General features: G+C 42.8%; 1 protein-coding gene across 4 annotated transcripts in view; it reads right to left on the bottom strand.

Annotated features, from left to right (window-relative positions):
- The window catches only part of RABGEF1 (RAB guanine nucleotide exchange factor 1), a 51285-nt gene that overhangs the window by 35362 nt on the left and 1239 nt on the right, over window positions 1-14684 (bottom strand). For 2 of the 4 annotated variants that reach the window (XM_032872363.1, XM_032872366.1), the window contains exon 2: window positions 54-242. In XM_032872363.1, coding sequence (XP_032728254.1) covers window positions 54-232 — 179 coding nt within the window. In that variant the 5' untranslated portion in view covers window positions 233-242. Of the gene's footprint in view, window positions 1-53; window positions 243-406; window positions 436-14684 lie in introns of those variants that run through there. The other 2 variants (XM_032872365.1, XM_032872364.1) reach the window with 2 other exon arrangements.

Here is a 14684-nt window from a genome sequence, read left to right as displayed (position 1 = left end):
GAACTGCACATCCAACCGTTTCCCAGTTAAACACCCCTCTTTAGTCCTTTTACCGCTCTGCCAGTTCCCAGTCCTCCTGAATCTGCTTCTGCCTTGCTTTGTGGTACTCTTCCCTCCAGCACTTGGAGCAGAAACCCTGCCAAGCAGGGTTGCCATAGTAACCACATCCTTTCTTGCACAGGAGCTCAGACTGATCGACATGAATCCCTCGGCGTTCAGACTTAAGGCTCATCTTCTTCCTGCTAATCAAATAAATAAGAAGGTGATGTTGCAAATGAAGTCACTATCATTCTTCTATCAGCACAGCAATGAACAAAAATGTGTCCACAATCTTCAAGCTATGAGGGAGGCAGGCAGGCTGAGAGGGAGGGAAAAAGAGTTTAAATAGAACAGGTTCCTGGGGTACCTGGGTGGCTTGCCTGGTGAAGCATGAGATCTTGATCTCGGGGTTGTGGGTTTGAGCCCCACATTGGGTGAAGGGATTACTTAAAATCTGGAAGGAAGGAAGGAAGGGAAGAAGGGAGGAAGGCTGGTCCTGACACAGTTACTAAAGAAAACACTTTATCCTTCTCAATGATATAAGGAACACTTTAAGAAAGGACTTATAGATTGGGGCACCTGAGTGGCTCAGTGGGTTAAAGCCTCTGCCTTCGGCTCAGGTCATGATCCCAGGGTCCTGGGATTGAGCCCCGCATCCGGCTCTCTGCTCAGCACGAGCCTGCTTCCTCCTCTCTCTCTGCCTGCCTCTCTGCCTGCTTGTGATCTCTCTCTGTCAAATAAATAAATAAAATCTTTAAAAAAAAAAAAAAGAAAGGACTTATATTAGATTAAAAACCTAAATGTGACACATGAACCTATAAAACTCCTAGAAGAAAACATAAGGAAAAAACTTCATGACATCAGATTTGGCAAAAATTTCTTGGATATGACACCAAAAGTAAGGTAAGCAACAAAAGGAAAAATAGGCAAATGTGACTGTATCAAATGTAAGCATGGCAGAAGAGGTCCGGCAGAGGGAGAGGGAGAAGCAGACTCCCTGCCAAACAGGGAGACCAACGTGGGGCTCGATCCCAGGACCCTAACTAACATCATGACCTGAGCTGAAGGCAGACGCTTAATGGACTGAGCCACCCAGGAACCCTGGTAACAAACGTTTTTAACAACATTATCCACAATAGCCAAAAGGTGGAAATAACCCCCCCAAAAAGTCCACCAACTGATAAATGGATAAACAATTGTAGTATATCCATACAATGGATTTTACTTGATGAAAAAAAGGAATTAAGTATTAATATATGCCACAAGATCAACCTTGAAAACATTATGCTAAGTTAAAGAAGTCAATGATAAAAGAACACATCTTATATGACTCCCTTCATATGAATGTCCAGAATCTATGAAGGTAAATCTATAAAGACAGAAAGCAGGTGAGCAGCTGCTTAGGACTAAGGGGCAGGTGGTGGTGGGGGGGGGAATGGGAATAAAGGAAACAGCTAAAGAGTATGAGGTCTTTCTTTTGAGATAATGAAGATAATGAAAGTATTTTAAAGTTGGCTGTCATGATGGTTGCCACTGAATTGGTTGACCTTTAAATAGCTGAGTTCTGTGACATGGAAATGATGTACCTAATAAAGCTGTTCTTAAAATACAGGTATAGGGTGATCTGGGTGGCTAAGATGGTTAAGCATCTGCCTTTGGCCCGGGTCATGATCTCCAGGTCCTGGAATCGAGCCCCAGGTCACGCTCCCAGCTGAATGATTCTGCTTCTCCCTCTCCCTCTGCCCCTGCTTGTGCTCCCTGTGTCTCTGTCTCTCTCTCTCTCTCAAAAATGAATAACATCTTAAAAATAAAAAAATTAATAAATTAATTAATTACAGGCATATTTTGGAGATATTGTAGGTTGGGTCCCAGACTATAATAAAGCAAACGTCGCAATAAAGTGAGTCAAATAAATGTTTTGGTTTCCCAATGTATGTAAATGTTAGGTTTACACTATACTGTAGTCTATCAGGTGTTTAATAGTATTATGTCTAAAAAAAAAAGTACATCTTCAATTAAAAATACTTTATTGCTAAAAAAAAAGAAAACCTTTATCGCTAAAACCTACTAACCACCATCTGAGCTTTCAGCGAGTTCTAATCACGGACCACAGATACCGTAACAAGTAATAATGAAATCATTTGAAGTATTCAAGTATTACCAGATCTTATGACACAGAAACACAAAGTGAGCAAATGCTGTTGGAAAAATGGTGCCAACAGATTTGTTCAGTGCAGGACTGACTTACACCTTCAATTAAAAAAAAAATGCAGTATTTGTCAAACTCAATAAAGCAAAGTGCAAGGAAACAAGGTATACCTGTCAAAATCAGGAAGGAAGGCAGAGTGGGAAGTCAGATTCAAAGAACTATCAGCTTCGATGGTGGACAGACTATAAGCCAAGGAATGTGGGTGGCGTCTGGAAGCTGTGAATAACCCCTCGCTGACAGCCAGCAAAGAAATGAAGACCTCAGTGCTATAATTGCATGGAACTCAATTCTACCAGCATGAGTGTGTCTGGAAGCAGATTTTCTCCACAGCCTCTAGGTAAGAGCCCAGGCTGGCTGACTCCTTAATTCTGACCTCTGGAGATCCTTAACAGAGTACCCAACTGGAGCGAGAGTCCTCACTCACAGAACTTAGGGATAATAAACGGGTGTTCTTCCAGGCCGCTAAATTTATGGCAGTATGTTATGGCAATGACAGAAAACTAACACAAGCCTCCTTTCCATTAGTCTTCTTGGGGGCCTTTGCCTTGTGTTCCAGTGTCTAGAATGCTGTGCACCCTGCTGTTCGCACGGGGAATACTTCTAATATGAAGGCCGCCAGCTTCCAGAAAGGCCTCCGCCGGCAACTCTATCTCAAGTAGCACCTCTCCAACCTCCCCACCCTCACCTCCACACTGGCTCAGCATTGCTTCTCTCCATCCTACACAGGTCTAACAAGGGAGGGAAAGGAAAGAGTTAACCACGCAGAATAAATTGCTAAAAAACAATTAAGCACATTCTCAGAAGGGCCTGCTTATTATGTGACTGGCTCTTGGTCAGCTTCTAGGGGAATGGAGGTCTTGGAAGTGTCCTTGTGTTTTGTATGCTCGGAGCTTCAAGCCGCACTATTCCAACGTGTTTCGACAGCTCATGCAAACAGTGATGTACGGCGAGCACCTGCTGTCTTTCTGGGGGGTCTGGAGTTGCATTAACCTTGGTCGGTCCTGAAGGCAGTCCTGCCTGTTTGACCAACCTTCAATAAAAACCCTGGAATTCAAAGCTTAAGTGAGTTTCCCCGAACAGAAAAAACATCTCACATATGTTGCTACAATTTGTCGCTGGGGGATTAAACACACCCTGTGTAACGTCTCCGCTGGAAAATGACTTGGAAGCTCATGCCCAGTATCCTCCAAATAAATAAATTTTATCTTATTTATAAATAAATAAATTTGTCTCTGTCAAGTAAATAAATAAAATTAAAAACAAACAGTCCTGTGAGTTCTTCTATCAAATTACCAAACCTGGGGGCAGTCTTGGGGACTACTGACACAGGCTATGATTATAAAGGGGTGGCATGAGGGAGATCTTAGTGGTAACAGAACAGTTCTGTATCTGGACTATGGTGGTAGTTACAGGAATCTACATACACGATAAAAAAAAATGCCACAGAACTGCTAAACATGCACACAGTACAGAAATCAATTTCTCGGTTCTGATGTTGTACTACGGTTATGTAAAATGCAGCCACTGGGACAACCTGGTAGCGTACTACAGCATCCCTCTGCATTATCTTTGCAATTTTCTGTTAATCTGTAATTTCAAGTTAGGGAGTTATTAAAAATTCCACTTAAAAATTCAAATAACACTTATGATCGAACCAATGTGTATCAGACAGTTAAGCACATCACTCCGATTATTTCTAAATATGGAAAACAAAGAGCGCAAGTGAACCTCCAAAGTACACGCCATGATTTGAAAGGCTATCACGTGGTGATGATAGCTCTGTTTCAGGTACATTCAACACACCTAGATTAGATATCAGAGCTATGTAAGCAGCATATACTCTTCAGTTAGGGAAAAACACAAGGGGGATCAACTGCCTGAGACTCGATTCTGTCTTTCCCACCCCAAAAGACCTATCCCTCATTAGTAAAGCCATAATCCAGAGGCAAGTTACTACACCCAGGAGGAAGGTGAGGGGGCACATCAGTCCAGTAAAAATACGCTTTTACTGAACAACCTGGGCATACAGAATGCATAATTCAATTGACCCATTCACATTAGGGAAGAGAGAGTAAGAATTATCTCTATTTCTGAGACAGTTGAGATTCCTGTGAATTCTGCTCCAGAACTAGGATTCAATCTGGGTTGAGGTACCCCCCAAAACAAGGGCCAGAGGAGGTATGTCCGGGTGGTTCAATCAGTTAAGTGTCTGATCTTGGTTTTGGCCCAGGTCATGATTTTTTTAAGATTTTATTTATTTATTTGACAGAGATCACAAGTAGGCAGAGAGGCAGGCAGAGAGAGAGGAGGAAGCAGGCTCCCCACTGAGCAGAGAGCCCGACGGGGCTCAATCCCAGGACCCTGGGATCATGACCTGAGCTGAAGGCAGAGGCTCAACCCACTGAGCCACCCAGGCACCCCTACAGGTGCTCTTTTTTATGTTATCTTTTAGTTCTTGACTTTATATTATGAAGACATTATCACCATTTTAATCAGACAATATTTAAAATCCATATCCGAATTTCACTGACTTTTATATTATTAACTACATTGCTTCCAAAATGAATGTAAGTATCACACTGAGGGGGCTCCTGGGTGGCTCAGGGTACAGCATCAGACTCTCACTTGGCTCAGGTCATGATCTCAGGTTCGGGAGACAAGCCCAGCCTCAGTCTCCAGCGTCGTCAGGCTCCAGCGTCCGCCTGAGATTCCCGGTCCACCTCCCTCTGCCCCTTCCCTGCCGGGGCTCATGCTCTCTCTCTCTCACAAATTAATAAATAAATCTTTAAAAAAAATATATCACCCTGAGAATCAGTGGCAGAGTTCCAACGTTAAATTTAACAAAACCAAGTATCCAAACACTAGCCTGCCCACTTCGAAATCAACCCATGAAGATAAAGGGAGTTTATGCTGCGGAAGAGCAGAGCAGCATTCTTACGGGGCGGGGGCGGGCCCCGACAACAATCTCCCGCTGTGCGGAGCTGAAGTCGCACCCTCAGCGGACGAGTACAATTAGGACTCCAACCTGAGCTTGCTATTCCCCAGCTAATGACACAAACTCTGCTCTACTTCCTACAGGCCCCGGCCTCCCGCCGCTGGAAGCAGTCAACCCTCCAACGGGTCAGCTTCTTGGGAAAGTAAGTGACCAGATGTTCCCTCTTCACTCCCTTTGAACGAGCAACAAACTGCAGCACATTATGTGGTTTCAACCATGAACAGCTTGTTTCCCTCAGAGTCACACCGTAGTTTCAGCTTCGCGGCAGCCCCGTCACCTTGGCCTCACCCAGCTGCAGCTGCACAAAGTGACACACACACCCCTATGAGACTAGAACTACGAAAAGCAACTGCCTCAATTAAAAATGTATTCACATTCGTTAGATCAATGAAATACATTATGTTCTAAGCCACTGAGAAGTCTCTTGTGTATAATAAAAATATAATCCCATTAAACGCCAGAAACTTTCAAAAGTTGCGAAAACCATACCCTCCTGGGGTGCCTGAATGGCTCAGTTGGTTGTACATCTGCCTTCAGCTCAGGTCACACTCCTGGGGGTCCCAGGATCGAGCCCCACATTGCACTCCCTGCTCAACGTGGAGCCTGCTTCTCCCTCTCCCTCTCTCCCCCACTCATGCTCTCTCTTGCTATCTCCCCCCCTCGAATAAATAAAACCTTAAGACAGAATAAAATAAAAAACATAGCATCTGTTGTGGGTTGAATAATGGCCCCCCAAAAGACAGGCTGAACTCAATACTGCGGAAGAAACCTGATTTGGAAATCAGCTCTAGGCAGATGTAATTATAGAATGAGGTCATACTGATTAGGGTGGGCCCTAAATCCAGTAACTGGTATCCTTATAAAATGGGCCCTGAGAGGCACCCAGGTATAAAGACACAGAGGCCACATGGTCATAGAGGTGGAAATCAGAATGATGCGGCAGCAAGCCAAGGAGCTACAGGGCAGTCAGAAATCATCTTCCCTACAGCCTTGGGAGAGAACATGGGCCCTGTGGACACCTTGATTTCAGATTTCTAGCCTCCGTAACTACGAAAGAATGAATTTGTAGAGCTTTAAGTCATCCTGCGCTAGTCTGTTTGAAGCACTCCTAGGAAAGCTACAAAAATCATCCAATAAGAATTATAAACAGTGGGGCACCTGGGTGGCTCAGCGGGTTAAAGCCTCTGCCTTCGGCTCAGGTCATGATCCCAGGGTCCTGGGATCGAGGCCCGCGTCGGGCTCTCTGTTCAGTGGGGAGCCTGCTTCCCTTCCTCTCTCTGCCTGCCTCTCTGCCTACCTGTGATCTCTGTCAAATAAATAAATAAAATCTTAAAAAAAAAAAAAAGAATTATAAATAGTAACTGTAAACAAATAGTTGAAAGCAATGAGTTTTCCACAAGGTAACACAGAACTGCAGGTTCGCAACATCACTTGGCTCTTTATAAACTGGTTAATCGCGTATCCCAGTTCATGAGAACAGTCCTGGCTTCCATCTGCTATCCTAGCAGAAAGGCACCCCTTTGGGTCATCAAAAATGACCTGCTCTGCACAGTAACTTACACAGTCATCGTATTCATGAACAAGCCTAGAAAACCCTCCTGTTAGTCCACCTTCAAATTCCACCCCATTCAAATAACATGACTCCCCTTTTCCCACTGACAGAATAATTCTTTCTGGTTCGTATAGGATTTTATAAATACAGCTATTGTAATATGTTCTATTATAAAAGCTTGCTTACATATCCATTCCGTGTTCACAGACACACAGCACAGTGCCCAGAAAAGACTGACTAATCAACACACATTTCCTACATTTATTGAATTATTTATTCAGAAGACTAAAAAATACCTATACAGACCATTTTCTTTCATTTTTTTTCCCCATATACACTCTCCAGGGCTCAGTGAAGGTAGAAGTAGAAATTTAAACAGCAAAACAACTATCTTATGAAGCAGTTATTCTCAAATTTTAGCATGCAATCAGTATCACATGGAGGACTTAAAGCACAGAGTATTGGGTCCCAACCCAGAGTTCCTGATTCAGGAGGTCAGGGGCAGGGCCTGAGAATCCACATTCTTAACAAGTTCCCAGATGATGTGGCTAAGGACTACTCTTCGAGAACTACAATTATAAAGTAAGCACAACAATTATTAAAAGATTAATTTCTTCTCATGATTTCCTTACTGGTAGGAGACCTTCTTTTCTAAATACAATGGAGTAGTCTGTGGCGACCAACAATCCTGCTGAGAACAAGGAAAGCTAGATACATGTTTAAAATCCATTATTTAAAGGCATCAGAAAATCTAAAGGAATCTAGGTGCTTCTGGATTCTGGAAAAAGAGAGAAACTGTGGAGAAACAAAGCGACATTCTGCAGTCACTTCTGCCCCAAGTGTATCGATGATTCTCGGACGAAATGATGAGAATACAGACTTACTTTAGGCAGAAGAACTACAAGAGCTTTTGGGAAAGAGGAAAGGCAAGACTCAAGGAGCCAAAATCCTAGTTAACCAGAGTCAAAGAGAGCTGGGCTTAACATAAGGCTGGTCCCACCCCCCCCCCACCCCAGCCACCAAGGCCCAAGGACATATACCAAATTTTGCAGCTGCAAAGAGAGGGCTTCAAAACCATACGGAAAACCTCTGAAAATCTAGAGTGGAATTTACAGGGGCGCCTGGTGGGCTCAGTTGTGGAGCATACACCTCTTGAACTTGGGGTTGTAAGTTCAACCCCCATGTTGGGTGTAGAGATTAGTTAAAAATAAAATCGTTTTTTAAAAAAGGGGGGGGGGGGCCTGGGTGGCTCAGTCTGTTTAAGTTTCTTCTGCCTTTGGCTGAGGTCATGACCCCAGGATCCTGAGAGAGAGCACCTGAGTGGGTCAGGCTCCCTGCTTAGCAGGGAGTCTGCTTCTCCCTCTCCTTCTGCCCCTCTCCCGATGCTTGTGCTGTGCTTGCGCCCGCCCACGCTCTCTCAAATCAATAAAATCGTTATCAAAAAAAGTGGAATTTTCAGTAATCTCACTATTCTCAAGAAACAAAGATTATAGTATATATGACACCAGGGGAAGAGACCCCTGTGAATTCACTACCCTACAGTAGGAAGCCTTGGATGACTACTTGATAGTAGTAAAGGTAAACCCAGGGAAACAAAGCCTTATCAATCCAGCAACACGACTTGGACCATTAGCTCAGTCCCTAATAGGATTAGGTGATAAGCCCCTACTCAAAAGGGAGGAGAGATTTCCTCTCTGAAAAACAAAAAGAGTACCCTCTGGAGCTTCATTTTATTCACAACACCCAGCATTTACATAATTAAAAACCAAAAAGAAAAAAAAAAGACAATAGAAAGAGATGCTCAGATGATTCAGACAATGAAGTTCACAGAAAGACTTAAATAGATACTTATTTAAATTCCCTATTAAAAAAAAAAGGTGAAAAATAGGGGCACCTGGGTGGCTCACTGGGTTAAGCCTCTGCCTTCCGCTCAGGTCATGGTCTCAGGGTCCTGGGATCGAGCCCTACGCCGGGCTCTCTGCTCAGCGGGGAGCCTGCTTCCCACTCTCTCTGCCTGCCTCTCTGCCTACTTGTGATCTAAATAAATAAAATCTTTTTTAAAAACTTAAAATTTAAATTAATTTAAAAGTGAAAAATAAATTAAAAATAGGTGAGAAAAAGGTGAAAGAACATATTTTAAAAATGAAGAATTTTATAATGTTTTTTTTTTTTTTAAGATTTTATTTATTTATGAGAGAGAGAGAGAGTGAGCACAGGCAGACAGAATGGCAGGCAGAGGCAGAGGGAGAAGCAGGCTCCCTGCAGAGCAAGAAGCCCGATGTGGGACTCGATCCCAGGACGCTGGGATCATGACCTGAGCCGAAGGCAGCCGCTTAACCAACTGAGCCACCCAGGCGTCCCAAAAATGAAGAATTTTAAATGAGAATTGTAATCCCTAAAAATCAAAATGAAATGCTAGACCTGAAAAGTTTAACTAAAACTAAGAATTCAAAGGGTAGATTTAAGAGCAGACCAGACCTAACAGAAGAGAGGATTAGAACTGGAACCCAAGTCAATAAAATACACCCACACTGAAGCAGAAGGAAAAACTAATAGGAAATACAGTGGGGAGTGTAAAGAGAATCAGGGACTTTGTGGAAAAGTCTATGGAGTACGTAACTGAAGTTCCTCAAAAGAAGAGGAAAGAATGAATAAGAACCAATATTAATGAAATTTTTTAAAACTGATAAAAAGACAACTAACAAATCCAAGAAATTTTGTGAACCCCAAAGCAGAAAACACAACACAGAGATACAGCATACTTAACAGCTGATAATCAAAAACAAAGAGAAACTTTTGAAAGTAGCTAGAGGAAAAGAAACACATTACTTTCATAAGTGGGGCAATAAAACTAAGAGCTAAATTTTCTTTTTTATTTTATTTATTTATTTGACACACAGAGAGAGAAATCACAAGCAGGCAGAAAGGCAGGCAGAGAGAGAGGAGGAAGCAGGAAGCAGGCTCCCTGCTGAGCAGAGAGCCCAATGCGGGACTCGATCCCAGGACCCTGGGACCATGACCCGAGCCAAAGGCAGAGGCTTTAAACCACTGAGCCACCCAGGCACCCAAGAGCTAATTTTTTTTTTTTAAGATTTTTATTTATTTATTTGACAGAGAGAGATCACAAGCAGGCAGAGAGGCCAGCAGAGAGAGAGGAAGGGAAACAGGCTCCCTGCTGAGCAGAGAGCCCGATGTGGGGCTCGATCCCAGGACCCCCGGATCATGACCTGAGCGGAAGGCAGAGGCTTAAACCACTGAGCCACCCAGGTGCCCCCCAAGAGCTAAATTTTCAAAAGAAATCATAAATGCCTTAAAGACAACAGAATGACCTATTGAAAGTGCTAGAAAAAAAATGCCCCCCTAGAATGTGGTGTTTAATAATTGTTCCCCTTAAAAATAAAGGCAGAATAGGGGCACCTAGGTGGCTCAGTCAGTTAAGCGTCTGACTCTAGATTTCGGCTCAGGTCATGATCTCAAGGTGGTAAGATCAAGGCCTGTGTCAGGCTCCACGTTGAGCCTGTTCGGGATTCTCTCTCTCCCTCTGTGCCTCTCCACACTATCCCCCCTGCCATCCCACTCACCACCATTCATGCACACTCTCTCTAAAAGTAAAAAAAAAAAATTATAAAGAATTCATTATGGGCCTACTAGCATTAGAAGAAATAGGAGAGAGAACTCTTCAAATGGAAAGAAAAATCTGTCTATCCCAAAGAGAAACACAAATAAGGAAGGATAAAAAAATAATGGAAACAGTAAACATGTAAGTAAATACACATAAATATTGATTTCAAAAAACAATCATTTCTTGTGGGTCTTAAAATAGTAAGTAGAGGAGCGCCTGGGTGGCTCAGTGGGTTGGGCCTCTGCCTTTGGCTCAGGTCATGTTGTCAGGGTCCTGAGACAGAGCTCCGCATCCAGCCTGCTCCACCCCCCCCCCCCCCGCCTCTCTGCCTGCTTGTGATCTCTGTTAAATAAATAAAGTCTTTAAAAAAAATCTTTTAAAAAGCACTTAATTCTTCTTCTCCAAATATAGTTCAAGCTTTGACTGAAGAATGAAACTGACATCTTTGCATTACACTTACATAAATGGCAGACTCACCATCGTAACCCTTAGTGGTTGTGTTTGGGGCTGGAACTGGCTGGGCCTAAAATCCAACCTCCTGATCAGTTTTTCTGTTAGAATCTAAGAACTTTAAACGTCAAAGAATCTTAGCTTATTTCTCAAGCATTACTTTAAACAAAATAAGAAATAAGTTGAGATTTTTATTTTCTAATTTACTTATTCAATTACTAGCCCTACGTACTAAGAAAGCAAAAGTTCTTATTTCTCCTTTTTTTTTTTCTTTTTTTTTGATGGTCTACACAGGGATGGGAAAGTTCTTCTTGAAATAAATAGCCTATACCCTCTTGTGGGTAACAACAATGACAAAAAAGTGTCTGCAATTTGTTCCCAAGTACGTCCAAGAACAAAAGCAGACTCTTGGAAGAAACCAGTGTTTACATACAGTTGCTATTCAAAGAACTTAAATATGGAGCAGTTTAGCATATGGGTATGAACGCACTTTGCCATCTGATTAATCCTCGTAAATGATACTTAAGATGTGTCCGCCCATGACTGTACAACATTTGAAAGCCTAGACAAAAAAACCCTACACTTACCACACTACAACTACAATTGCAATGGCTACTTAATTTATACAAATAAAGATATAACTCAACTCGCTAAGTAGAAGCCAAGCATATTACTTCCTGAGACACTAATTACAATGGATTTTAGACATTTTATCTCATCAGCATACAATTCTGTTTTTTGTTTTCACATTTTTTTTTATTTGCATTCTTCTTGTAATATCCTATTCAAAACTGTGGTCACTAGCCCAAGTCATTTTTCAGGAACATGTTTTAAAAACAATGTCAAAAGCTCTATGGAAATGCAATTAAGGAACCACTAAGTTACTTAACTACATTTAGGCAACAACACTTCCACCTCTCGTTTACTGACTAAAGATGAATAAGGATGTTCTTGATTCTGCAGTTTCATAAGCTAGGTCATAATTTACAATATACCAAAGGAACTGTATTAGAATACTTCAAAAAAATAATTTGGAATTACCTGAAATAGCTGCATATGAAAATGCACAATAAATAATGGTTTACTCAGGCGCCTGGGTGGCTCAGTGGGTTAAGCCTCTCCCTTCAGCTCAGGTCATGATCGCAGGGTCCTGGGATTGAGTCCCACATCTGGCTCTCTGCTCAGCAGGGAGCCTGCTTCCCCCCACCCCTGCCTCTCTGCCTACTTGTGATTTCTCTATGTGTCAAATAAATAAATAAAATCTTAAAAAAATAAAATATGAATATCAACCTCTTTTTCTAGAATGGTGCACTATTTTTATAAATATTATGGTGGGTTTCCTGATGTCAAGACAAATTCAGAGCCAACAGAAAGAAAAAATATATGTATTTTAGGTGCAAACACAAAAAATATCCCCACTTTGCCAATCCTGATGAATGCTTAGAAGACCCGCCCCCAGCTTTACAGACTATGACCAAATGCCTTAAAAGTTGCAGCTCCCCAACCATCATCTGGATAGAAAGATCCCAAACTGTTCAAGGCCCTTTTGTAATAGTGGGTTCCAATACTTGCCCATGTGCTCACTCTATTAACTGTGTGTGTCTGCTCTCCCCTTGGGAGTTCACAGTCTACTCTGCAGCAGGTATTACAAAGTCATGGTTAAGTGCTGACCGCTGACTCAGCCTACCAGAGTTCAGATCTCCACCACCTCTTGTATGACCTGAAACAAGCTCCTGCGCTGAGCCACGTTTCTTTGTGTCTTCAAGGAGGGTGAAGGGAGAGGACAACACTGAGATCACACAACTGAAGGACTTCCTACTCACACAGTGCCTGGCCTATGCTACCACTGATAAATCTGATAAATCTGAACTATTGTTAAACAGGCAGTTTTTTAGCTTGAACAAAATACAAATATATTAATTTTCTAGACACTCCATCTAAGAGGAATGGATCTGTTCATATTAAAGAAATAAATTATAGGTCTGGACTTTTCAAGCCAACGTTCTCTAGGCCCCAGCTAACAGCCTGAACCTCCTTCTAGAAATGGTTGGGTATTCCCTAAGCCCATCTCTATGTGGAGGTGAGGTGACTTTCACTCAAGCATTCATCCTCGTCAGATGCTTCCACATTCATAACGCTGATGAACATAAAGCACGCCTGCCAAAAACATGGCTCTGTGGTGAAATAATATACAAGAACAACATACAGAGGTACTCGAGGAACTTGTCAGGAAGCAAGACCACTGCTCTAAGTCTGTCCCAGAAAGCTCCACTGAGAACGTGCTTATGGAAGGTGACCTGAAGAACGTACGATCCCCACTGACTTATCCAGATAGTCTAAAACAGACGCTTAAATTAAATTAGTGTAGAAATCTAAGTACTTAGATCACATTATCTCGCCAGCACCAGAACTGCTTTTGCTGAATTACATTCTGATGTTCTGTCATCAACCTACACAATGAGGCAACAAAGACTTCTAACTAAAAAACAAAGTAAAGCACAACACAGTCCTCTGAAATGTTGTTATGCCCTTAAAGATGTAGCTGAGGAGTCTGTCAGTACAAGGAGTCTCAGAATCCAAAAGAGAAATTGGCCTTTTAACTTAGAGTCACTGAACTGTGCAACTGATTATGCTTCTCTCTGAACTGGCTGCTAAAAAGCAGTCAAATTTGAGCCCCACTAACAAGTATTTAACCCGGTCTAAGTGCTTTGTGTACAGGTCCCCTTCCACCTTAATGAGGATCTCACAGATGTGTTTGCATCTTCGTTTTTCTCCCTCGGTGCTAAGTTCATCACCCCCTTACTTCTGTATGTTCTCAATAACATGCTGTATCTCTGTAAGCCGCTACCAATGCTTTCTGGAAGAAGACGTGACCTAAGTAAATGACACGCTCCACTTAAAAAACATCGTAACAGTAAGGTATTTTCTTCTATTAATGAGCACTTTATGAGTTCAACTTGTAAACGCATGACCTTTTTTGTAGTCCAAAAGAAAGCAAATATTGTGTCTAAAATTAGGAAACTCTAACAACAGGAACTACAAAAATAAAAGTTTCATTATGTATTTTTCACTCTGGAGCACCCGAAAATTACAAATATATCCCATGTAAAAATCCCCCAAAAGTCATTTTTAATTTTAAAATACAGGCCAAATCACCAGAAATGCAATTATGGTTATTTATTCTGCTTGGGAATTGAAGAGACTAGCTTCAAAAAACGGTTCATGAGCTTGCTGACCATCTCCTTCTGAGCGGCCTGTGCCTGGGGTACAGGAGGCCGCCAGCCACACCTTTAGGTGAAGCAACACAGAACTGAGACCCAAAGGCTCTTGCTACGTTGCTGCTTCAGGGATTCCAGCAGTCTCCCCGACGTCATCTGAGGAAAATAAAGCTTAAGAATCTCAGTGTGTACCGTCTCACCCATTCCTGAACTCACGCTCTGCTAACTCGCCACCTTTAACTGCGCACCCGTCCGAGTCACGGAGACAATGACAGCTCTTCACCCCGGGTGACCACACACGCGTAAGCCACCAGAAACACGGAAACTGCTCTACCGCAGTAAGAACCACGGCTTCTGCCCCAAGGAGCGTCATCAGACACAGGAGCTTCACCATCTAACTCGCAAGCAGCACCACGAAGTCCAGCTTTTTCCCGAAGCGTCTCAGGAGCCTCACCCGAGTGCCAAACAACACGTAAGTTACTCATCAGGGGGTGACGGTGAGCCACCGCGTGCCTCCCGAGGGCGCGTCCACCGCCACCCAGTCCTCTGCAGGCACCGCCGACTCGTCCCGGCCCCGCGTCCCCCCACCCCCGCTCGTC

This window comes from Lontra canadensis, unplaced genomic scaffold (assembly GCF_010015895.1).
Source record: "Lontra canadensis isolate GAN:19392208 unplaced genomic scaffold, GSC_riverotter_1.0 scaffold45, whole genome shotgun sequence".
Classification (NCBI taxonomy): domain Eukaryota; kingdom Metazoa; phylum Chordata; class Mammalia; order Carnivora; family Mustelidae; genus Lontra; species Lontra canadensis.
Note: the sequence above shows the minus strand (reverse complement) of the source record. Positions and strands in the feature narration are given on the sequence as shown.